Consider the following 25872-nt stretch of genomic DNA (forward strand, 5'->3'; position numbering starts at 1 on the left):
TTCTTGACTGATTTGAATTGTAGGTGTGGGGGAGAGGAGGGTTGCTGGAGGTGTTAATGGTTGTGTGGACAGGTGTTCAGGGCGGGTGTGGGGTGAGTTTTTAAAAGACAATAAAACTCGTTCAAGTCGTCTGCCAGGTGTTGATTCTCCAGAGTGCTGGGGGATGGTGTCTTGTAACTGGTGATAGCCTTCATTCCTTTCCACACTGAAGCAGGATCACTGGAAGATATTTTTTTCCTTAGCTTGTCAGAATAATTCCTCTTTGCCACTCTGATCTCCTTTTCCAGTGTGTATTTGGCCTGTTTATACAAGACTTTATCCCCCTTTCTGTAAGCATCTTCTTTGGCCTGACGGAGCTGTCTTGAGTTTTGCAGTGAACCATGGTTTGTCATTGTGCACATATCCTCACAGAAACTGATATAAGATGTTACAGTCTCTGTGAGCTCGTCCAGATCGATGGCAGCGGCTTCAAAAACAGTCCAATCAGTGAGAGAGAAACAGGCTTGTTGATCCCACTCTGTTTCATTAGTCCATCTTTTAACAGTTCTTAATACAGGCTTTGCAGATTTAAGTTTCTGCCTGTAGATCGGAATAAGATGAACCAAACAGTGATCAGAGAGTCCTAAAGCTGCTCGTGGAACAGAGTGATATGCGTCCTTTATTGTTGTGTAACAGTGATCCAATATATTACTGTCTCTGGTGGGACATGTGATGTGCTGTCTGTATTTTGGCAGTTCGCGGGAGAGATTTGCTTTATTAAAGTCCCCGAGAATGATTAAAACAGAGTCCGGGTGTTGTTGCTCACTCTCTGTGATCATATCAGCGAGTTTCTGTAAAGCTGTGCTCACGTGCGCTTGCGGTGGAACGTAGACACTCACGAGAATGAACGAGCAGAACTCCCGCAGCGAATAGAATGGCTTGCAGTTAATGAAGAGTGTTTCTAGATCTAAACAGCACATCTTCTTTAACACAGTTACATCTGTACACCACCTCTCATTGATGTAAAAGCACGTCCCACCGCCACGCGATTTCCCCGTTGATTCTGCGTCGCGATCTGCTCTGATCAGCTGGTAATTAGGCAGATGTAGCACGCTGTCTGGTATGTCGCCATTTAGCCAGGTTTCCGTGAAATACAGAGCAGCAGAGTTAGAAAAATCCTTATTTGTCTGGGAGAGCAGGAGGACTTCGTCCGTTTTGTTGGGTAGAGAGCGGAGATTCGCCAGATGGTTGCTAGGCAACGCCGTTCGAAATCTGCGCTGACGAAGCTTCACAAGCGCTCCGGCTCTCTTCCCCAGCCGCCTGCGTCTCCTGTAGCGTTTGACCAGAGCTACGGCTCCACCAACTACAATGTCCAGCAAAACATCCGAAAAATCTAAATTCGGTAAAAGATTTTGTGGTGTGTTCTGCCGAATGTTCAGCAGGTCATCCCTGGTAAAACTGATCGTATTTGAAAAACAAAAAACAGGAAAAAGAAACAAAAACAGTACAAACACTGAAGAGCAACGCACAATAGCTGCCATCAGCGGTGCCATTCCTCAGTTCCTGGACCATGTGTCTCTCGCAGTGCAACAGAAGGTGCTGCGACATGATGCTTAAATATGAGCCCATCTGTGTGCTCATGTTATTATCACAGTTTCAGCTGGTTCGTTAAAGTTCTCTGATTGAATTGAGTTGAATGTTGAATGTTTGTGTCATTTGTGGGAAAAGTCTGGCTATTTGTGCCTCAAAAAGGTTTTGAATTCCATTTTACCAGCATTTAAAATATATAGTCATTGTTTTTTTATTCTTTTTATAATGCCTTAGTTTTACAGTCATAATTGATGTCTGTATATACTGTATGCAAGAATCGATTTTTATTTGACAAATTAAAACAGTTGACCAATTGTAGCTTTTTCTGAAATTTCATACTGCCTTGCTTATGTTTTAAAAATAAAAAAAGTTTTTGTCTTGTATCATCCATGATGCGAATCTCCCGTTCCACCACATCCCAAAGATGCTCTATTGGATTGAGATCTGGTGACTGTGGAGGCCATTTGAGTAAAGTGAACTCATTGTCATGTTCAAGAAACCAGTCTGAGATGATTTGAGCTTTGTGACATGGTTCATTATCCTGCTGGAAGTAGCCATCAGAAGATGGGTACACTGTAGTCATAAAGGGATGGACATGGTCAGCAACAATACTCAGGTAGACTGTGGCGTTTAAACGATGCTCAATTGGTACTAAGGGGCCCAAAGTGTGCCAAGAAAATATCCCCCACACCATTACACCACCACCACCAGCCTGAACCGTTGAGACAAGGCAGGATGGATCCATACTTTCATGTTCTTTACGCCAAATTCTGACCCTACCATCTGAATGTCGCAGCAGAAATCGAGACTCATCAGACCAGAATCTTCTATTGTCCAATTTTGGTGAGCCTGTGCGAATTGTAGCCTCCGTTTCCTGTTCTTAGCTGACAGGAGCGGCACCCGGTGTGGTCTTCTGCTGCTGAAGCCCATCTGCTCCAGGGTTCGACTTGTTGTGTGTTCAGAGATGGTATTCTGCATATCTTGGTTGTAACGAGTGGTTATTTGAGTTACTGTTGCCTTTCTATCATCTCTAACCAGTCTGCCCATTCTCCTCTGACCTCTGACATCATCAAGGCATTTTCGTCCACACAACTGCTGCTCACTGGATATTTTCTCTCTTTCGGACCATTCTCTGTAAACCCTAGAGATGGTTGTGTGTGAAAATCCCAGTAGATCAGCAGTTTTTGAAATACTCAGACCAGCCCGTCTGGCACCAACAACCATTCCACATTCAAAGTCACTTAAATCCCCTTTCTTCCTCATTCTGATGCTCGGTTTGAACTTCAGCAAGTCGTCTTCACTACATCTAGATGCCTAAATGCATTGAGATGCTGCCATGTGATTGGCTGATTATCAATTTGTGTTACCAAGCAATTGAACAGGTGTACCTAATAAAGAGGCCGGTGAGTGTATATTGTTTATCTATGCAACTTTATTAAAACAACATACAAATAAAAATCTGTATTTTATGTATGTTTTTGTTATCATTTTTCAAAATACATGTTTCTCTTTTATATTTACTAATACAATATCAACATCAACATGTATTGATGGGCATTAGGATGGATATACATGTACATGACATGTATGGGCTAGATAATATATGAAATTGTCCCAATTTCTAATATGTTTTTACTTCATATGACAATATATTTCATATATGGAAATTACGGTAACACTTTACAACAGTGGTCGGCAACCTTTTGGGCATGAAGTGCCATTTTTAATTTTTCTGGTTAACCACTGTGCCAATAACCCCCCCCAATTTCTCCTCCAGTATGGACGGTCGGACAGCTACCGTGTGGCGACCACGCAGGACAAAGATGAGAAAGAGTCTCCTAAAAAGGGAAAGGGAGGGAAAGACCTGGATGACCTGAAGAAGGAAGTACCGCTGGTAAGACACATCAATACATATCATACATCTTCATGTTCTTGTATGAAACTTTAAATATTTTATACTTACGATCAGTGACCTATAGTGAATAATTTCATATTGTACTGATTTGGCTATGTAATTTTGCCACAGTGCTCATTGGATGAGTAGTTCAGTGCCTCATAAATTAAAGTACACCATACTATATTGATTTTCAAATACTATTTTGCCTTAAATCAAATGTAGCAAGGTTGTGGTTCAATTACTGTGGTCAGTTGCACTCTATAGTAACTCATCCTTTCTTTGTGCAAATTTAAACTCTCTTGGGTATTTTTCCCCTAGACAGAGCATAAGATGTCAATTGAAGAAGTATGCCAAAAATTCAACACTGACATTGTACAGGTGAGTTTCTCACGTCAATAATGAACAATTAAAACCAATTAAATCAAGTTAACAAGCCAGCTGTTTCATATGTTGCACTATAAAATAAAAAAATAGTATTACAAGAATAAATATTTAAAAAAATAATCTCACAAAAGGCTTTTTACTAGAATAAAGGTGTGGTTTTGAGAATAACATTTAGAGATTAAAGTAGTAATATTTAGGGAATAAAGTTAAAATTCTGAGAATGATATCAAAGAATTATGAGATTAAAGTAGCAATATTCTGAGAATCTTTTGGAAGGAAACATCAAAGTGAAGTGGAATCGAACACTGGTTGTCATTTAAGGTTGCAGAAAAGAGGCAATTTCCTGACTGTCTATCTGGTTCTTTCTCCTGAATAAATTCAATTTCCTTCATAACTGCGGATGTGTCTGGATGCTAGAGATAACTCGATGCTGATGCACCAAAAGACCAAGGATTTCTATCTTGGTAAATCTTTTGCTGAAGTTTAATTTAACTAAATACCCTATTCCTCACTGGTGAGGCTAGTCTGGTGCCCTATTCCTGTAACTTCCTATATTGTGAATTTTGTTTTTCCCCTCAAAAATTTTCTGCTTTAATCACATAATATTATATCTTCTGTATCCTGGTTTTTGGGATATTTCACCCAAAAATGAAAATGCAATCATCATTTGTTCACCCTTATGTCATTCCAAACCTGTATGACTTTCTTCTGTGTAATGCAAAAGAAGATATTTTGAAAAATGTCCCCCATTTACCCCCATTTAGGTTTAAAATATTGAATTGTCCTGACTCCCTTTAATCTTGTAAAATTAAGTATGTATTGTCAAATTTAAATAAATTAATTCTTGTAATAGTACAATGTTATTACTTGCTTCTTAAAGGTTTTTTTGTTGACACTGATACACTTCTCATTGATTTACATTACAACAAGCTATCAGAATTTCATCTTACTGGTCATATAAATGTCAGCACATGTAGCAAATTGCATATTTTGCTCAGTTTGGGCCTCAACTATGTGCTCCATATTCTCCTATAGTATATTATATGAGCCATAAAAGCCTGATATATCAAGAATGATACTTCTTTGTTCTAAATTCTAAACTTTTTTTATTTTGATGTTTTAAAATATTTAGTCTAAAGCATCAGTGAACTGTTAAATAATAATAATAATAATTAAGAAATAAAATAAAAATAGATTTTCTGATTATTATTTCAAATGTAAGACTTGTAAACTTGTCCTTTAAAAGATTCTCCTCATCCAAAGCAATTTAAAGGGACAGCCCACCCAAAAATGTCATCATTTCACCCTCAAGTTGTTCCAATCCTGTATTAGTTTCTCTCTTCTGTTGAACACAAAAGTTTGAAAAATTTGGTAACCAGACAGTTAATGGTCCCCATTGAATTCTATAAAATACAATGGAGGTTAATAGGGACCAGCAACTGTTTGTTTACCCAGGTAAATAATCCCTTTAACAGAGAACTAATTTCACCTTAATGAGCTTATCTGAAACACAAATGTTTTAGAGCAGGAACTGTGATCTCAACAAACCATCGCCCTCTAGTGTCAGTGCAGTAGTGATTGACTCATGAGTCAGATTTCTTCTCACACTCTCTTGTCCCCTGAAGGGTCTGACTAATGCCAAGGCAGCAGAGTACCTCGCTCGGGACGGTCCCAATGCTCTCACCCCGCCCCCCACCACCCCGGAGTGGGTCAAATTCTGCAGACAGCTCTTCGGAGGATTCTCCATCCTGCTGTGGATCGGAGCCATCCTCTGCTTCTTGGCCTACGCCATCCAGGCCGCCACGGAGGACGAGCCTGCTGGAGACAACGTGAGAATTCACACATGTGCACAAAAGCATACATTGGCACAAAAAATATGCGTTATGCTGCTGTTTGGAGTAGGCCAAATTTAGGACAATTTATCTGTGAGTAGATAAGGCCATGTTTGTGACATTCAGTAATCCTATTCAGTAGCTAGTCTTTTATTTCTAATCCATGTTTTTTTGTTAATAATACTCTTTTAAATACGATCTGTTCCTTTTATAGTGTATTTAGTTTGGAGAAAAGCCATGGGTGGCAGAAAGTATTTTGAAGAGGTTGGGTTGAGAAAGTAATTAAAAGAGAATAAAAACAAGCCTTGTCCCACTTTTTAGTTTTAGCAAATTAATTAAGAAAAAACATTTTCAGTCCCTATCTCACTGAATGTTTTGCACTTTGTTATGAGGTCAAGCTTTGACTGGTTAGCATGGTTTATTAGCATGATCAGTAATGCATCTTCTGTTCAGCTATTCAGAACTGTTCATATATTCTGGCAAAGTCATTTTAGTCCAAGAAACACATACACTACTGTTCAGGTCAGTAGGATTTTTAAATATTTTTATGTCTCTTATGCTTACCAAGACTGCATTTATTTGATCAAAATTACAGTAAATATATAAATATTGTGAAATATTATTACAATTTAAAATAACTCTTTTCTATTTGAATATATTTTAAAATGTAATTTATTCCTGTGATGCAAAGCTGAATTTTCAGCATCATTACTCCAGTCTTCAGTGTCACATGATCCTTCAGAAATCATTCTAATATGCTGATTTGCTGCACAGGAAACTTTTCTCTTTATTATCACTGTTGAACACAGTTGTGCTGCTTCATATTTTTGTGGATTTTTTTTTAATAGAAAGTTCAAATTTAAAAGCATTTCTTTGATAAATGGAAACATTAAATTCATAAATTCATAGTGACAGCAAATACATATGTTTATGTATGTATGTATGTATATATAAATAATTGTAAAATTAAAATGTAGATGCTGTCACCTGTCACCTATTCATTTCTTTTTTTTAAAACATACTCCACACTTTTAAACGGTAGTGCATTTAAATAATACATTTACAGTTGTTTATATATTTAGCATACACTTTCATCCCAAGTGACTTATGTTACAAAAATTAGCAATTTGAATAATATAAATAAACATTTCTCACTTTTTCAGTATGTGGCATCTTCTGGTTTTTATACCTCAATTAAAACACTGTAATATCAGCAACTCTTTTAGAATAACAAAATAACAACAAATTAAGATTATTCCCAGTTTGTAATCATTCAAAGGTGTTGCATACTGTACTGCTATGAACTGTACTAGAATAGACACTGCAACAAGAGAAACAGGGAAAAAAGCATGATGATGCATGAAAAGTAGAGAAAAATCGACCTTGATGTCATAATCATTCATGGTTGGCTTCAGCCGAATGATTTCTGGTGTGCTGTAATGGAGAATTTGACCATAATGCTTTCCATTTTGATTTGTGGGCTAAATGAGGCAAACAAGGTGAATCAGAGAAATCAAGGTCAGTGACCTGCTGAGGATTTTCTCCACATTAATTTGATAACCTGTCCTCCTGCTCTCTCTCTCTTTCTCTCGCTCTCTCTCTACTCCACAGTTGTATCTGGGGATCGTGCTGTCTGCTGTGGTCATCATCACTGGCTGCTTCTCCTACTTCCAGGAGGCCAAGAGCTCGAAGATCATGGAGTCTTTCAAGAACATGGTTCCCCAGGTACACAAAATAAAAGTTCTTTAATATCCTCAGTTCTGATTCTTAATCCTACTTCAGCCAAATTATTATTCAAAAGTGAAAAGATTTTTCAGTGCAAATTTCTAGCTGTGCTCCTCAACTCAATAATAGTTGGATCAAAAGGAAAACTCAAATAAGCAATAAATCTTAATCCACTGTTTTCCTGAATCTTTGAAGCCTCGCTCCTCTAATCTCTCCTTTGGCCTTAAAGTCATTAGAGGCTGAAATTGATGTGTGTGTGTGTGTGTGTGTGTGTGTGTGTGTGTGTGTGTGTGTTGTCCACAGCAAGCTTTAGTGATCCGTGAAGGTGAGAAGCTCCAGATTAACGCTGAGGAAGTGGTGGCTGGTGATCTGGTGGAGGTGAAGGGAGGAGACAGGATCCCTGCTGACCTCAGGATCATCTCTGCTCATGGCTGCAAGGTACAGTATCGAAACAAAAACATGGCTGGAAATATCTATTACAACCCCAATTCCAGAAAGGTTGGGACATTTTGTAAAATGATATAAAATCAAGAATATGTCATTTGAATCTCTTTAACTTTTTATTCAATTGACAAAAGTACAAAGAAACGATTTCCAAAGTTTTCACTGACTAACATAAATGTATTTTGTAAATATGAACACATTTTGATTTTGATGGCTGCAACACACTCCAAAAAAGTTGGGACAGAGGCATGTTTAACACTGTGTCACATCAACGGCCTTTTTAATTACAATGCTTAATTGTTTAGGAATTGAGGATACTAAAAGTTCTGCAAGCAAAGTTTTTGTCCAATCTGGCTTGATACAAGACTTCAGATGCTCAGCAGTCTGTGTTTGTTGTAGTCTGATTCTCCTTTTCATGATCATTGCAAAATTAGATTTTTGATTTGTTTGATACTTCTCTCATGAAATTAGGCACAAAGTGATAAGCCATGACCCATCTTTGCTGGCAAAGACTGAGATGCTCCTTTTAAACCCAAACATGAGACCTTGACCTATTACCAATTCACCTGCTTACTGTGAACTGTTTAAAAATAGTTTAACATGGATACTCTATAACCTTTTCACTTTTATTTTGCCCATGTCCCAGCTTTTTTGGAATGTGTTGCCGCCATCAAAAACAAATTTGTTCATATTTATAAAATACATTTATGCTGAACTTTGAAAATCTGTTCTTTGTACTTTTGTCAAATGAACAAATCACAGTTTCTTGATTCTTGATTTTATTGCATTTTACAAAATGCCTCAGCTTCTCTGGAATCTGGAACCAACTGTCTGTCTGTCTGCCTTTCTGACTGTAAGGCCTGAAAAACCTAAAACTTTATTATTTTAAAGGGCACCTATTATGCTCCTTTTTACAAGATGTAATATAAGTCTCAGGTGTCCCTAGAATGTGTCTGTGAAGTTTCAGCTCAAAATACCCCACAGATCATTTATTATATCATTTTGAAAATGCCTGTTTTGAGTGGAAGCAGAAACATGCTGTTTTCGTGCATGTATCTTTAAATGCAAATGAGCATCTGCACAGAAAGCAACTGTCACACAGCAGGTGAGTACTAAACTAAGTTCTGTTTCATGTCTTATTGCGCTTAAACTGTCAAATACACATAAGTTACATAAACATAGTCGGTTATGTCTGTGAAGGTATACAGCTGGGAAAGAAATCGCATGTTTATATTAGATCTGTGTATTAAGTGACAGCTGCGTACTATATAGTACAAATAAAACTATACAGATAAACATGGTGGATTGTGTGCGGCTCATTCTGGGCGGGGTCTCTGCTAATATGGCAGTGTCCGTCAACAGTCGTGGGCAGGGCTTCTAAAATGTGATGTCCACATTTGAAAAATTCCACAAACGGCTTGTTCTGAGACACTGCTATGATTTTTAAAAAAAAAAAGGAGCGGGTGGATTTTTATCATTATAGGGTGGTTGTGCACACACACTGCCAACACATTTATGTTCAAACAACATGTAAAAGTCCAGTTTGCATAATAGGTGCACTTTAAAACACATATAAGCGTTTGGACAAGGCTCCATCAAATCAATACTACTTTGTTACACATGTATATATTTTTTATTCTTCAAGGTTGATAACTCCTCCCTGACGGGCGAATCAGAGCCTCAGACCAGGTCACCTGACTGCACCCATGACAACCCTCTGGAAACCCGTAACATCGCCTTCTTCTCCACCAACTGCGTTGAGGGTACGTTTGCCATAGCAGCTGCATCACTACTCCTTTTTCTCCTCCATGCTGTCTCTCTCTCGCTCTCTCTATTTTTTTCATTTCCTGTTCTTTATGAACTCATCTTCTCTGATCGACTTCTGCTTTTTCATTTCACTCTTTTTCCAATCTCTCTATTTTTTCCTGGTCGTTTTTCCTCCAAGAACAGCCGTGGAGGAAAGATGTTATCATGACAACAACCTCTCACTTCTGCACCCCGTCTTGCCACTCGTCTGCTGCCCACGTGATTGCTCACACCCTCATTTTTCACTCTGTTTTTCCACATATTTCCTTTGTTTTGAGGATAAAACACTAATTAATTCAGATCCGACTGAATAAATGAATAGTACTGCAAAAGCTAATTACATTTTCTTCACTGTGTTACTATCACTGCTGAATTCCAAATGAGGTTTCATCATTTGCTCATCCAGTCTTTCACAGGTTTTCTACCTGTGAATGAGGATTAAGATTCATTATAACAAATCCGACTGCTTTAATAAAAGCAATTACATGTATAGTTCTCTCAGAGATGACTGATTTCCCTCTCAGTCAGTGTTAGTGCAGTATTAATGTGTCTGCAGCTCTTGTCAGTTGTGTAATGCTGTTGTTTTGAAAGGAGATGTTGCATATGCACACTGCTGTGCTGTCAGCAGGGTGTTGTTAGTGTTTGTTGATCTCAGACAATGTCCTTCCTTCAGATTCAGACTCAGCTCCAGGGTACGCTCTCCTGCCACCGTGTGGTGGATTTACACAACATCATTATGAGACTTCTAGAATGTGGCACAGAACTCAAGCTAAATGAAATCATTCCAAAAGAAGACATCAAATCACTATGTAATACTGGATATTTTTACCCGTGGTCTGAGATATTAAAAGAATAAATAAGAAACAAAATGGCTAATATAAGACATGTTGTTTTTATTTTATTTAAAGAGCTTTATTAGTCAAATAACCAATTGAAATGACATCCTGCAGTTGTGGTCATTAAATAAAAAAAATAAAATTTAAAACATTTTTTCTATTTTTTAAATAAATGAATGTGTTTATTCAGCAAGGAAGCTTTAAATTCATCAAAATTGACAGTAAAGACATTTATAATGTTACAAAAGATTTCTATTTAAAATTTTCAAAGAATCCTGGAAAAAAAAAAAAAAGAAAATTCACAAAAAACTAAGCAGCACAAGTGTTTTCAACATTGATAATAATAAGAAATGTTTCTTGAGCAGCAAATCAGCATATTAGAATGATTTCTGAAGGATCATACGACACCAAAGACTTGAGTAATGATGCCGAAAATTCAGCAAATTAATGCAAAATTTATAACTAAATGTTGTATAATTTATGTACAACTAGAAATACTGCTAAATATTGAAGCTTAAAATAGCAAAAGTCACACATTTTATCACTCTTTCTTCTCACATAATAAAATAATATCTACTTAGTTCTCTGTTGTCTTCTCCTGTCAGGTACCGCTCGTGGGATTGTCGTTTGCACCGGTGACCGAACCGTCATGGGCCGTATTGCCACTCTGACCTCCGGCCTGGAGACCGGAAAGACGCCCATCGCCAAGGAGATCGAGCACTTCATCCAAATCATCACCGGCGTGGCCGTCTTTCTAGGCGTTTCCTTCTTCATCCTGTCAATCATCCTGGGCTACAGCTGGCTGGAGGCTGTCATCTTCCTCATCGGCATCATCGTCGCTAACGTGCCCGAGGGACTGCTGGCCACTGTCACTGTGAGGACTCCTGCTTTCTCCCTGTCTTTCTCAGTGTCGGAATTTTGTAGTGGGTATTGGTGTCCCTGCAAGTGTTTAAATGTCTTTTTTTGACACGTACATGTTTTTTGGGGGAGGGGGAGGGGGGGGGGGGTTTCAGTATAATTTGTGACTTAATGCGTGTGTTTGTCGTCTTTTTTGTTTCTTTTTCTTTTGTTCATGGCTTTGTTTGGAATGGACATACAACATATTAACATATTTCACAGTACGCACTACAGACTGCACAGTATGTACTGCAGACTGCCTACTGAGTATGTGAAATATTATGTTAAACATAACGCCATATGCAAAGATAAACATTTAATACAATATTGTGTGCTAGATTATATTCGCTATATTAATTCGCAAGGGGCAATGATATGTCAGTAAATAAATTTGCATTATCGTTCAAAAGACTTTTTTTTTTAAGAAATAAATCATTTTATTCAGCAAGTCAAATATTTGTAAATGTCATTTTTGGACTTAATTGAATGCATAATTAAGTGAGAGACTTCTTTCAAAGACATTAGAAATCTTACTGACCCCAAACCTTTAAACGACAGTGTATTTTGTTTAAAAAAAATTAATTAATAAATAATAATAAAATTAATAAAACACATTGGCATTCCAAACTAATAATTAGACAAAAACATAAATAAATAATTAAATAAATACAATAAAATCATGTTTGATATTTCATTTATTCATCAAATATAGCATTTTTGCACGTTCATTAGTAGGTAGATAAAAAAAATAAGAAAGTGAGTGAGTGAGTTTTAGTTTCGTTTCTTTTCATTTTACAGTTCTAGTCAGGTGGGGTCAGGTTACAGGAAAGTCAGGCTTCAATTTCTACTACTACCACAGTTCTCTAGTTCAAGTATTGTAGTTGTGTGCCATTCTGAACATATTCCATGAGATTATATTTGGACACTTTACTCTGTGTGTATCTCATCTGTTCTTTTTCATCTCTGGTTCATTTCTTCTTCGGTGTAACTCTTGACAGTGTTAGTGAGTGTTGTGGCTTCTGGTCTATGGTTGTGTGGTGTCAGTGAATGCTCCAGTAGTGTTGAATATCATTGTGTGTGTTCTTGAACTGTATTCCCTCTCTCTAATCCTTCATATCTGTGACTCTTCGTGACTCTATCGCTGTCTCTCTCTCTCTTTTTCTCTGTCTGTTCCTCTCTTTCCCTTTCTGTATTGTTTTACAGACGCACTGTTGAAAGCCTAGGCCAATATGAAAATCAGAAAAAGTATTACTCTGTGATATCTCTAGTTGCCTGTGCGAGCTAGTGGCTGCCACATTTGTTGTGCTGTGCTGGGCTGTGCATTGGGGCTGGCCTGTGCCTCTGGCTGCGATGCACAACTAGGCCTCAAACATACTCTACGCAGACGTGGAGCTCGGCTTTGTGCATCACTGCATTCAGAAATGTGTAATTCATAATGCAAAGCAAATATGCATGCTGACAATGCATGCTAAATACACGGACATTGAGACTTTTTACAAATATATTTTTGTGACTGTAAGGCAAATTATGTCATATATATGTATCGATTTATATATTATAAGTTTTATATTTACAGTAAATGTCAATTATTCTTTTAAATTAAAATGCCTCATTTTATTTCATTAAAAGAATATTCCAGCTCTTTATTTTTTAGCTAAATTTTCTGACTGTAAGAAAACATTTGAACGCTTAACTCCACTACCTGGATTTTTTCTTGAAGTTTTTGAAAACGTTTTGCAATCTTCAATGCTTATAAATAATAAAAAGTCAAATCTTTTGTAAAATACTATAATAATATGTTTTTGAAACCCTTAATTTGTGCTGTAGCTTATAGACACAACTGTGTCTCTTGTTTTTAAAAGTCTGTTAGGCTGCATTTATTTGAACAAAAATACAGTGTAAACAGTAATATTGTGAAATATTATTATAATTTAAAATAACTGGTTTCTATTTGAATATACTTTAAAATGGAATTTATTTCTGTGATGCAAAGCTGAATTTTCAGCCTCATTACTCCAGACTTCAGCGGCACATGAGCCTTCAGAAATCATTCTAATATGCTGATTTGCTGCTCAAGTAATGTTGAAAACAGCTGTACTACCCTTTATAACATGCATATGTTTCATTGATTAAAAAAAGCATCTCAACATTGCCAAAAGGGTGTGATACTGGACATTAAAAAAATCACAAAAGTAAACAAAAACAATATGGATAATAATTATTAATGTGATATAGAGACATTTTGATTTTTAAATCTGAAACTATGCTTGAAACTAGTAAAACTATTTTGTTTATTAAGTTTTGAATGATTTTTATATGAATGAGTTTTCTCTAAATCTGATTATAGTTGTATAAATTATAGCTGTAGTCTGTCACAGGACAGTTATTATTTCAGTCATGACTAAAATTTGAAAAAAGTACATGTGTAATACTTGCATTTTGCATGTTCTCAGCAGCCAATAATTCACCTCAGAAAAATGATGGTCTACACAAAAGTTGTTGTTTTTATTTAAAATATTCTGGGTTATTTACTTTTATATCTTTTGTCATGTTTTAGGGGGGGTTGGATGATAAGGGCATGTCGCAACTGTTCATTTTGGCATCTGTCTAATTTGACTTGCTCCTACCAAGTGACAGATGAATTTGTGCAAATATATCTAAGATTTAGATTGGCTAGTCTTTTGATGTCAATAACGAAAGACAGACATTGTGTAGAGTATGTTTCTGAACTCTCTGCTTCTCGCTGTGCTTGGCTTTGCTCCTCAGAGCCTCTTTTTGTTTTCACACTGTTCTCTTACTGCACGATGCTGCATTGTGCCACATTACCAACAGCGTAATGTCACTAAAATTCTGTTCGCTTCTCTTTCTCTCCACCTCCTTTTCCTTTCAACTTCTGCTTCACACTTCCTTTGGTTCCATTTTTCTGCTCCTCTGTTTCTGTTTCTCTCTTTCTGTCGTTCTGTTTGCGTCTCTCAGGTGTGTCTGACGCTCACGGCCAAGCGCATGGCCCGTAAGAACTGCCTGGTGAAGAATCTGGAGGCTGTGGAGACATTGGGATCCACATCCACCATCTGCTCTGATAAAACCGGCACCCTGACTCAGAACCGCATGACTGTCGCCCACATGTGGTTCGACAATCAGATCCATGAGGCGGACACCACCGAAGATCAGTCGGGTGAGTTGCCAGGGCAATAGATGCAGAATAGATCGATTTTACCTTTCGAAAGTTTGGGGTCAGTAAGTTTGTTTTTGTTGTTGTTTTTTGTAAAACAGTAAAGATTTTTATTCTGCAAGGATGTGTTAAAGTATGGAAGCCTGTTTCTGCCACTGAGTAAAAAATAAAGGTAATTGTGATTTTTTTTTTTTTTTTTTTTTTTTTTTTTTTTTGAATTGTGAGATATAAACTCACAATTGCAAGAAAAAAAGTCAAAATTGCAAGATTAAAACAATTGCGAGTTATAAAGTCAGAATTGTGAGATATAAACGTGCAATTATAAGAAAATAGATTTTATAACTTACAATTCTGAATTTATATCTCACAGTTTTGAGAAAAGACATCATACTTGTGGGGGGAAAAAAGTCCGAATTGCGAGATAAAAAAATCGCAATTACAACCCGAATTATGGAAATGTTGGGACGTTTTTTAAATTTGAATAAAATGAAAACTAAAAGAATTTCAAATCACATGAGCCAATATTTTATTCACAATAGAACATAACAAATGTTTAAACCGAGAAATTTTTTAATTTTATGCACAAAATTAGCTAATTTCAAATTTGATGCCTGCTACAGGTCTCAAAATAGTTGGGACAGGGGCATGTTTACCATGGTGTAACATCTCCTCTAGTTTGAAGACGTCTGGGCATCGAGGTTATGAGTTTCTGGAGTTTTAGTTTTGGTATTTGGTCCTTTGGTTTCCAGCTGCTGAAGAGTTTGTGGTCGTCTTTGACATATTTTTCGTTTAATGATGCAGGCAGGCCAACTCAGCACCCGGGCTCTTCTACTACGAAGCCATGCTCTTGTAATAGCTACAGTATGTGGTTTTGCGTTGAACTGCTCAAATACACAAGGCCTTCCCTAAAATAGACGTCATCTGGACAACCTTTATATACCTTTCAGCATGCATAGTGCAAACATGCGAGCTGCCCATACCATATGCACTTATGCACCCCCATACCATCAGAGATACTGGCTTTTAAACTGAATGGTGATAACACGCTGGAAGGTCTCCCTCCTCTTTAGCCCGAAGGACACGGCGTCCGTGATTTCCAACAAGAATGTCAAATTTGGACTCGTCTGACCATAGAACACTTTTCCACTTTGAAACAGTCCATTTTAAATTAGCCTTGGCCCACAGGACATGGCGGCGCTTCTGGACCATGTTCACATATGGCTTCCTTTTTGCATGACAGAGCTTTAGTTGGCATCTGCAGATGGCACGGTGGATTGTGTTTACCGACAGTGGTTTCTGGGAGTATTCCTGGGCCCATTTAGTAATGTCAACGACAGAATCATGCCCGATGAGTGATGCAGTGTCGTCTGAGGGCCCGAAGACCACGGGCATCCAACAAAGGTCTTCGGCCTTGTCCCTTATGCACAGATATTTCTCCAGTTTCTCTGAATCTTTTGATGATGTTATGCACTGTAGATGATAAGATTTGCAAAGCATATGCAATTTGACGTTGAGGAACATTGTTTTTAAAGTATTCCACAATTTTTTTACGCATTCTTTCACAAATTGGAGAGCCTCTGCCCATCTTTACTTCTAAGAGACTCTGCCTCTCTAAGACATCCCTTTTATAGCTAATCATGTTACAGACCTGATGTCAGGTAACTTAATTAGTTGCTAGATGTTCTCCCAGCTGAATCTTTTCAAAATGTCTTGCTTTTTCAGCCCTTTGTTGCCCCCGTGCCAACTTTTTTGAGACCTGTAGCAGGCATTAAATTTGAAATTAGCTCATTTAGTGGATAAAAGTGTAAAATTTCTACATTTAAACATTTGTTATGTTCTCTATGTTCTATTGTGAATAAAACATTGGCTCATGGGATTTTAAAGTCTTTTAGTTTTTATTTTATTAAAATTTAAAAAACGTCCCAACATTTCCGGAATTCGGGTTGTACCTTATTTTAGTTTTTATTCAGTGGCGGAAATGGGCTTCCATATTAATTGGATAGTTCACCCAAAAATTCTGTCATCATGTAGTCACCCTCAAGTTGTTAAAAATCTGTATGAGTTTCTTTCTTCTGTTGAGCACAAAAGAAGATATTTCTGCAAACCGTTCCTGGTAACCACTGATTTCCATTGTATGGAGAAAAAAAAAAGTCAGTGGGGTGCAGAATCTGTTTGGTTACAAATATTCTTTAAAATATTTATGTTCAACAGAAGACAGAAACTCGTACAAGTTTGGAACAACTTGAGTAGATGATGACAGAATTTTCATTTTTGGGGTGAACTATCCCTTTAAATTGATCAAAAGTGTCAGTAAAGACATTTAAAATGTTACCAATGCAGGGTTGTTATAGTTAACTGAAACTAAAACCATAAAAATGGGTTACTAAAAATTAAATAAACGTTTACTGAAAATATTCAAACAGAAAATAGTTCATTTACATTGTAAAACAATATCACTTTTTACTATATTTTTGATCAAACAATTGTAGCCTTGGTGAGCAGAAGAGACTTTGTTTAAAAGCAATACCTTGGAATGGTTCTAGCTGTTGCTGGGCTGTTCTGGCTGGTTGCTAGGTTATATATAGATATTATATTGATCCTGTGTGTGTTCTCTAATAGGTGCGTCCTTTGACAAGAGCTCTGGGACGTGGTTGTCTCTGGCCCGTGTTGCGGCGCTCTGTAACAGAGCCGTGTTTAAGGCGGCACAGGACTCTCTGCCCATCCTGAAGCGTGATGTCGCGGGTGACGCCTCTGAATCAGCTCTTCTCAAGTGCATTGAGCTGTCCTGTGGATCTGTCAAAGCCATGAGGGACAAGAACAAGAAAGTGGCTGAAATTCCCTTCAACTCCACCAACAAATACCAGGTTTGTGTGCTGTTCTGTATCTGATGTGACTGAATTTTTCATCCATTGAGTCCAGCATCCATTAAGTTGGGCAGTCTTGGCCTAATGGATAGAGAGTTAGACTTGTAACCTGAAGGTCATGGGTTTGAGTCTCATGTCCGGCAGGGATTGTAGGTGGGGGGATTGAATAACCAACACTCTCCCCACCCTCAATACCATGACTGAGGTGAGACCCTTGAGCAAGGCACCGAACCCCCAACTGCTCCCTGGACGCTGCAGAATTGGCTGCCCACTGCTCCGGGTGTATGTTCACTTGTACACTTGGTGTGTACACTTGGATGGGTTAAATGCAGAGCACAAATTCCAAGTATGGGTCACCATACTTGGCCACACACCACTTCCCCTTCCCTTAACTTGGTTAAAATTCAGTCAATATAACCTTCACTTACATAATGCTTAAAATAATATTGTATATTTACTGTCAATGCAAAATAAATTTGTTGTAGTGTACCAACAATTTTATAGTTATTATTCAAAGTAAACATTGTGCAGCTTAAACCAGTATTAAACAGTATGATATTATTTATTATGTTCATGTCCTTTTTTTAAAGTTAACACAAGATTTTATGTTGAAATGTATATCAGTGTCTAAGAAAAAGTGTATTTTGTGTTATGAAATAACACGTTATGAAATACTAATACATTTTTGTTAATAACTAAAATACTTTAATAATTTTAATTTCTTAAATTGATAATGAATGAAGATTTTTCTTTTAATTCTTATGAACGATTAAACATGCTAATCTTGATTCACATTTAACAGACTATTCTGTTCTCATTAACACTCATTCTCATGTGCTCGGATGTGTTTTCATACCAGCTGTCAGTGCACGAGTCGGACGAGGGTAATGATAGCCATTACCTGCTGGTGATGAAGGGGGCGCCAGAGCGCATCCTGGACCGCTGCTCCACCATCATACTGCAGGGCAAAGAGCAGCCCATGGATGAGGAAATGAAGGAGGCCTTCCAGAACGCCTACCTAGAGCTCGGAGGACTTGGAGAAAGAGTGCTGGGTGACAAAATCCTTTTAAAAGCACAAACATGAATATAAATCCAAGGCACATGAAAAACAAAAACATTGGATCCTCAAAACTGTAGAATAAATCCATTCTGACAGTCTTTTTTCCTCCTTCCATCCAGGTTTCTGCCATTTGTTCCTGCCCGAGGACAAGTACCCCAAAGGATTCGCCTTCGACACGGACGACATTAATTTCCAGACAGACAACCTGTGTTTTGTGGGTCTGATGTCCATGATTGACCCTCCCCGAGCCGCCGTCCCAGACGCCGTGGGCAAATGCCGCTCAGCAGGTATCAAAGTCATCATGGTGACCGGTGACCATCCCATCACGGCCAAGGCCATCGCTAAAGGTGTCGGGATCATCTCTGAGGGTAACGAGACCGTGGAGGACATCGCTGCTCGCCTTAATATTCCCGTCAGCCAGGTCAACCCCAGGTAGAGTATAAAAACACACAGACAGCTTTAACCCTATAAAGCCTATTGCATCATATTTGATACACAGACTTCTGAGGCCTCTAAATGATCAACTTCATTTAGAGGCCTCAGTATACTCTTACAGTATACTCTTTTAAGAGTATACTGTAATACAGCGAAATATTTGCAATTTATTTGTGCATCAGTGGAGAAACATGATTTTGCCCCATAATGGTGTTAGTACAGTATCTACTGTACCTACATGGAAAGTCATCCAAAAAAGACTGAATTCTGGATAATGTGAAACATATTTGTCTAATACTTCTTGCTCTTCTTTTTATCTAATAACAGCAGCTGTACGTTTAGTCTGATTTTGATACTACTGGAGAGCGAGTCTTCATTTGGTATTCTTCGTGCATGTGTTGTCAGGGATGCTAAAGCCTGTGTGATCCACGGCTCAGATCTGAAGGATCTCACGCAGGACCAGATGGATGAAGTGCTGAAGAATCACACAGAGATTGTGTTTGCCAGGACCTCTCCACAACAGAAACTCATCATTGTGGAGGGCTGCCAGAGACAGGTACACACACACCCTCACCAAAATAATGTGTAATAAATGCATTAAAACTAATTGTAGTTCATTGTTAATCCTAATATCAAGGGAAATAACTGACTTCTATTTGTACACATGCTCTCTGTCTGTGTCCTTTAGGGCGCCATTGTTGCGGTGACTGGTGATGGAGTGAACGACTCGCCTGCTCTGAAGAAGGCAGACATCGGTGTTGCTATGGGGATCTCTGGATCAGACGTCTCCAAGCAGGCTGCAGACATGATCCTGCTGGACGACAACTTTGCATCCATCGTTACTGGAGTTGAGGAAGGTAAGAGAGAGGGAGACAAAGGATATGGGAAAGACAGAAAGAAATCCAGAGCATGCCAGAAAATGAAGGCAGCTCATACAAGGCACTTATTTTCATCTATGACAGGGAATTTGCTCTTTATTCTTCATTATTTATTCTTTAGTTGGAGCTCCATTACATTCCACAAATCTAGTGCTAGTCTACCTGAGGTCCTTATAAACATTCATAATATAATATTATATATATATATAACATAATATAATATAATATAATAAGGGGTGCACATAAGTGGAATGCAGGTGCGCATGCACGACCAAAATAAAGAATGTGCTGTGTAAATAAATTCGCTCATTTGTGTACCGACATGGTTGACAACTGTTAAAATTTCTATTCGAACTGAAAGCATAAGTCTTGGCTATCTGATGCCGTTTTCAAAGCACAATGCAAAACAAAAGCTTGCTGATTTTAAGTTTGAAAATTATGAAAATTCATATTAAAAACAAGGTAAATATTAGCATTTTATTTTTACGTTTAATATAAAATAATTGTATTTTTATTTAATACTCCCTATTTATTTTAAAATATAATAATATTATCACACTTTATTATTTTGTTGTTTATTTTATTTTTAAAAAACTAAATAAATAAAGAGCAATAATATTATTATCACTATTATTCTTTTTTTTTTATAGTTATATTTTAATGGGTCACACTATGTGCAGTGTGAGGACCAAACCAAATCTCCAGGTGCTCTTGAGAACCAGGCTGAAAAACATATGTGCACCCCTGAATATAATATAATATTTAAACCAAATAACAAACACAATTGAGAGTGTCTTTCTATAGTATCTTTTTGAAAAAATCATATCGTTTTTGAATTTTTAAATATGTATTAATTCAAATGAAACATTTATTAATTATATACAATATGACTTATGGTTAACTTTATATATTTATTTATATATTTAATATTTGTCAAAATATCTTAATTGAAATTCAGACAATTACAATAATTTTTTTTACTTCATTTTATTTATTTTCATTTTTATTTATATTTTTGTTTTGTATAATATTTATATAGTATTGTTGTAGTATGCTTGAACAAAAAACACAAGCGAGTGTCTTTGTATGGTAACCTTTTGGGAAAAAAGCATATAGTTTTTGAATATTGAAATATATATAAATTAATTGACAATAAGAATTTATTAAATACAACCATATGGCTGTATAACTTCTGGTTACAGTTAATATTTAATTATATTATGTATTTAATTAAAGTTTTTAATGCTTTCATAAAAATGTCAACAACAGCAAGAAAAATAGGTAATATTTACACCAAATAAAAAAAACACAATTGAGAGATTTTCCAGGCAGCATAAACATAATACAGGCATTTCTCTGAAAGCAAATAGTTTCAAGCTAAAATGCTTGAAAAAACAGAAGTAGTCTAGATGAATGAGAGAACATCTCTGGTAAAATTTAGGTCTATATGAGGTCTATGCTTCCACTTTTTCTCTCCCAGGTCGTCTGATCTTTGATAACCTGAAGAAGTCCATCGCCTACACACTGACCAGCAACATCCCTGAGATCACTCCCTTCCTGTTCTTCATCTTAGTCAACATTCCTCTTCCTCTGGGAACCATCACCATCCTCTGCATTGACCTGGGCACTGACATGGTGAGACACACACATACATTTATTGTCTTTATTTCAATAATGAACATATTCTTGAATGTAACAGGAACTGTTCTTTTGTAGGTATCATTCTCGCCTTTTTTCCGAAAATTCACCCCCTTGTTACATTAACAAATCTTTGCTTTCAATGTCAGGTCCCTGCAATCTCATTGGCTTATGAAGCAGCAGAGAGTGACATCATGAAGCGCCAGCCTCGTAACCCCCACAGGGACAAGCTGGTGAACGAGCGTCTCATCAGCATCGCCTATGGACAGATTGGTGTGTGAGCTGCTACATTATTAAAAATGTTGTCTAGTTCAGTTTTTGGTTTGATTAAACTGCTGTTGACCCAAATGAACTGAATAAAAGGGACTTCCTGTCATATGTAGGTATGATTCAGGCCCTGGGAGGATTTTTCAGCTATTTCGTGATTCTGGCTGAGAACGGCTGGCTTCCCAGTCTGCTGGTGGGCATCCGGCTAAACTGGGACGATCGCTCTAATAATGACCTGGAGGACAGTTACGGACAGCAATGGGTAAACATGCTGTAGAGATACATTACACTGCATCAGATTACACAAACTACACACATGTTTGATAGAACAGGTTTGACCTTTATGCATTTGGCAGATGATTTTGTCTTAAGCACTTTACATTGCATTTTACATTTATTCGTTTAGCAGACGCTTTTATAAAGAGACGTACAGAAGCTATCCTGTTTCACAACAGGCTAAGCAAAACCATCCAATTACTAAGACCTAATCATATTTTTAGTGTTGGCGATTGGCTTCCATCTTAACTATTAATGATCTGGTTTTGACATACAAGAAAACAAAACAGTACAGCAGAAAACACTGATTTTCAAGACAGGAAGTGCATCTATACAGAAGAATCCAAGTTTATTCTATTGATTGTTGTTCAGACACATTTAGTGAGATATTTCAATTAAAATAATTAAAAGTGTTCAACAATAGAGAAATTTAAATCAGGGTTATTATAGTTAACTGAAACTAAGACTAAAACCATTAAAAAAAAGTTACTTGAAATAAATTAAATGTTTACTGAAATAAAATATATTTAAAAAAAAAAAAGTACTTATTTTAATTCAGCTAGTTCCAAAGAAACATTTCTCATTTTCATTTAGTTCATTAACTTAAAATAACTACTAAAAAATAATAATAAAAAACTATATAGACATACTAAAAAAACAAAATGTTTATTATTTACAAAATAAAAGACTTTAGAAAATGTAAATTCAAAATTTCATTAATTAAAAACTACAATCTCTATACTAAAATAACACTTATCTAAACAAATCTAGCAAAAAAAATCAAATGTAATATACACTACCATTCAAAAGTTTGGGGTCGGTAAGAAACACAGTAAAAACAATAATACTGTGAAATATTATTGCAGTTTAAAATAATTGCTTTATATGTAAATACATGTAATTTATTTCTGTGATATCTTCAGTGTTACGTGATCCTTCAGAAAAACTTTAAATGCTGATTTGAATCTCATGAAACCAAATCATTATTATTATAAATGTTGTTTGTGGAAACAGTGATACAATTTTTTTTCAGGATTATTGGATGAATGGGAAATTCATTTATTTGAAATATAATTATTTTGCAACATTTTAAATGTATTTACTGTCTCTTTTAAACAATTTAGTGCATCCTTGCTGAATTAAAGTCATAATTTCGTTCAAAAAATGTCAAAATCCTACTAACCCCAAAGTTTTGAACAGTGAATATGGAGCATGTTAGAGTGTGTAATCATAAATGTCTTTCTCTCAGACGTATGAGCAGAGGAAGATTGTGGAGTTCACCTGTCACACGGCCTTCTTCGTCAGTATCGTGGTGGTGCAGTGGGCCGACGTCATTATCTGCAAGACTCGCCGCAACTCTGTGTTCCAGCAGGGCATGAAGTTAGTATCTCTCACGATAATCCATTAACACTAAGATTCTACATCAGCTGGAAGTTGGATCAGATATTAAGGCTTGGGGTTTGTAGGGACTGACCCAATCTAGCTGAGCTAAGAGATTGTGCTTGTTCTTTGTAGGAATAAAATCCTAATCTTTGGCCTGTTTGAGGAGACGGCTCTCGCTGCCTTCCTGTCTTACTGCCCCGGCATGGATGTAGCCCTCAGGATGTATCCTCTCAAGTGAGTGTTACCTGGATAGAAACCTCCTGATGGAACATTACAAAGCAAATTTCAAATGTGCATCCTCACTATCATAGTGCTAGCTGAGGAAACAACAGTTTAAATAACGTGAATTCTCTTTTTTCCCTCTCGTTTCTTCTCTTAGGCCCAGTTGGTGGTTCTGTGCGTTCCCTTACAGCTTCTTAATTTTTGTTTATGATGAGATCCGAAAACTTATCCTGCGCCGAAACCCAGGAGGTACAGAGCTTGAATTATTCTCTAAATATATTTATATATCGCTGTATACAGGCTTATGATGATATTCAATATATAAGTATTGAAATTTACATATTTACTCTGCCATGGCTTTTTGTTACATTGACATTCAAAAGTTTGGGGTTTTATTGTTTTTGAAGCCTCTAATGCTCACCAAGAATGGTAGTATTGTTACATTTTAATAAATAACATTCATAAAAGATAATTGTAAATCAGCTTAATATTTTTGTGGCAACCATGATACATTTTTTCAGGATTCTTTGATGAATAGAAAATTCAAAAGAACAGTATTTATTTGAAATATGCTTTTTTTGTAACATTATAAATGTCTTCAAAATCAATTTAACGCATCCTTGCTGAATAAACCTATTAATTTATTGTAAAAAAATCATATCGATCCCAAACTAAAACACAGTAAATATCTAGTTAAAATAAACCAAGGATTTATTTCTAAACTGTTTCTCACTAAATGAACTAAAAAATATTAATTTTAAATTTTTGTATGAATTGTTATTGCATGGAAGATGCTACATAGACACTCATATGAACGTTAAAGACTTTATGATGAAAATGAATCATTGAATCAGTTTTGAATCTATTCACTGTAGTTGACAGTTTGCTCCTCATATGAATATTCTGTGAATATCTGATTGCCCAAACAAGGAATAATTTTAAAATCCATGTTACAGATGCTGAATTTTAATTATTCTCTTTCTCTCTCTGTTTTACTTCAGGCTGGGTTGAAAAGGAGACATACTACTGAATTTTCAAATACTTCTTTCATCAATTCTCCCTCATTCCCTTGCTCTCTTTCTTAATCTTTCTCTCTTTCTTTCACATTCTACCCTTTCCTCCCTTCATTATAAAAACACCAATACAGAAACAACCATGTTACTCCTTCCTTTTACTGAAATAAAAAAATAAGAAGATGAGAGGACCAACCACAGAAGAAGACAACAAACCTCCTGTTTTTGTTTATGTTTCTGCCCAAAGACTACAGCTGAATCTGCCAATATGATAGTAGTTAGCTTTACTAATACTTCTGTAATGGATGCCAAGCATCACGTCTGTCTGTCCAAACCCAGCAGCTGCCTTTTGACTCGCTCACGGTCAACAGCCACTCCTGTACAAGCACTGCCACTATATTACTGTTATCTTTACTATCCAAAAATACAAATAACCTAAAGATCACAACCCATTTAGACTATCACCCTCTGCTGGGGGTAAAGAGGAGCACAGCTTTCCTCACCCCAATCTGGCACCTGTCTGTCTCTCTTTCTCAGCGTTTTTGCTTTCTGTGTTGTTGTTTTTTTTTTTAGTGTTGTTTTTATTAATCATTCATAGCTTTTTTGTTCTATTTTTTTATGTTAGAAGTGTGTCTGAGAACTGCTTGGTTTCATTTTTCTCAGACATGACAAAGCACACTGCTACCCTTTCACTCTATCTCTCTCTCTCGCTCCTTCTCTCCCTCCCCTTTTATCCTGTACTCCCCCTCCCTCCCTGCTCTTGCTCCTTCTGTCTGTCTCTCTGTCCCTGTCTGTTTGTCTGTTCGTGAACGATGTGAAGAAGCCGCCCTCCTCTATCCGCCCCTGTTTCCCCTCTTCCCCTGTTTAAAAAAAGAGAAAATACAATCTTTCTGTGTCCTAGGAAAAAGAGACTTCTCTCCGATTTCATTGTTTAAATAAGTGTAGAAAACAATGGAGTAAAAGCAACGTACCGATACGTGAAACAACAGCAAAAAGAAATGAAATAAAAAAGAAGGATCTCTCTTTTTTCAGCTTGGCGTCTGTTTGTTTTTGTGTCTGGTGTCTGGCATGAAATCGGATTAAATACTTTGTGCAAATTTTAAATCCACTGCATTTTCAGGACGCCTAAACATGCATTCACATTGTGTTTGAGCTCAAAACAAACATTTTTAATTTATAAATATCAAGAAATCCTTTCACATGAGTGAATTTCATGTTTTAGTGTGTAGTTGAATGTCATCCAGAATGCATTCAGATGTATTTTCATTTTGTAA

At 36.7% G+C, this 25872-nt stretch overlaps 1 protein-coding gene across 1 annotated transcript in view; it reads left to right on the plus strand.

The window, feature by feature from the left end:
* LOC306846815 (sodium/potassium-transporting ATPase subunit alpha-3-like) overlaps positions 1–25630 on the plus strand; it is a 38518-nt gene extending 12888 nt beyond the window's left edge. The window contains exons 2-21 of the mRNA XM_079380440.1: positions 3347–3463; positions 3785–3844; positions 5476–5679; positions 7294–7407; positions 7711–7845; positions 9497–9614; positions 11099–11367; positions 14367–14565; positions 17182–17426; positions 18286–18478; positions 18606–18918; positions 19327–19477; positions 19610–19778; positions 21280–21434; positions 21587–21710; positions 21821–21966; positions 23230–23360; positions 23496–23597; positions 23743–23834; positions 24587–25630. Coding sequence (XP_079236566.1) covers positions 3347–3463; positions 3785–3844; positions 5476–5679; positions 7294–7407; positions 7711–7845; positions 9497–9614; positions 11099–11367; positions 14367–14565; positions 17182–17426; positions 18286–18478; positions 18606–18918; positions 19327–19477; positions 19610–19778; positions 21280–21434; positions 21587–21710; positions 21821–21966; positions 23230–23360; positions 23496–23597; positions 23743–23834; positions 24587–24615 — 3066 coding nt within the window. The 3' untranslated portion in view covers positions 24616–25630. The remainder of the gene's footprint in view (positions 1–3346; positions 3464–3784; positions 3845–5475; positions 5680–7293; positions 7408–7710; positions 7846–9496; positions 9615–11098; positions 11368–14366; positions 14566–17181; positions 17427–18285; positions 18479–18605; positions 18919–19326; positions 19478–19609; positions 19779–21279; positions 21435–21586; positions 21711–21820; positions 21967–23229; positions 23361–23495; positions 23598–23742; positions 23835–24586) is intronic.
* The last annotated feature ends 242 nt before the right edge of the window (positions 25631–25872 follow it).

The sequence above is a fragment of the Barbus barbus genome (assembly GCF_936440315.1).
Source record: "Barbus barbus genome assembly, chromosome: 27".
NCBI lineage: Eukaryota > Metazoa > Chordata > Actinopteri > Cypriniformes > Cyprinidae > Barbus > Barbus barbus.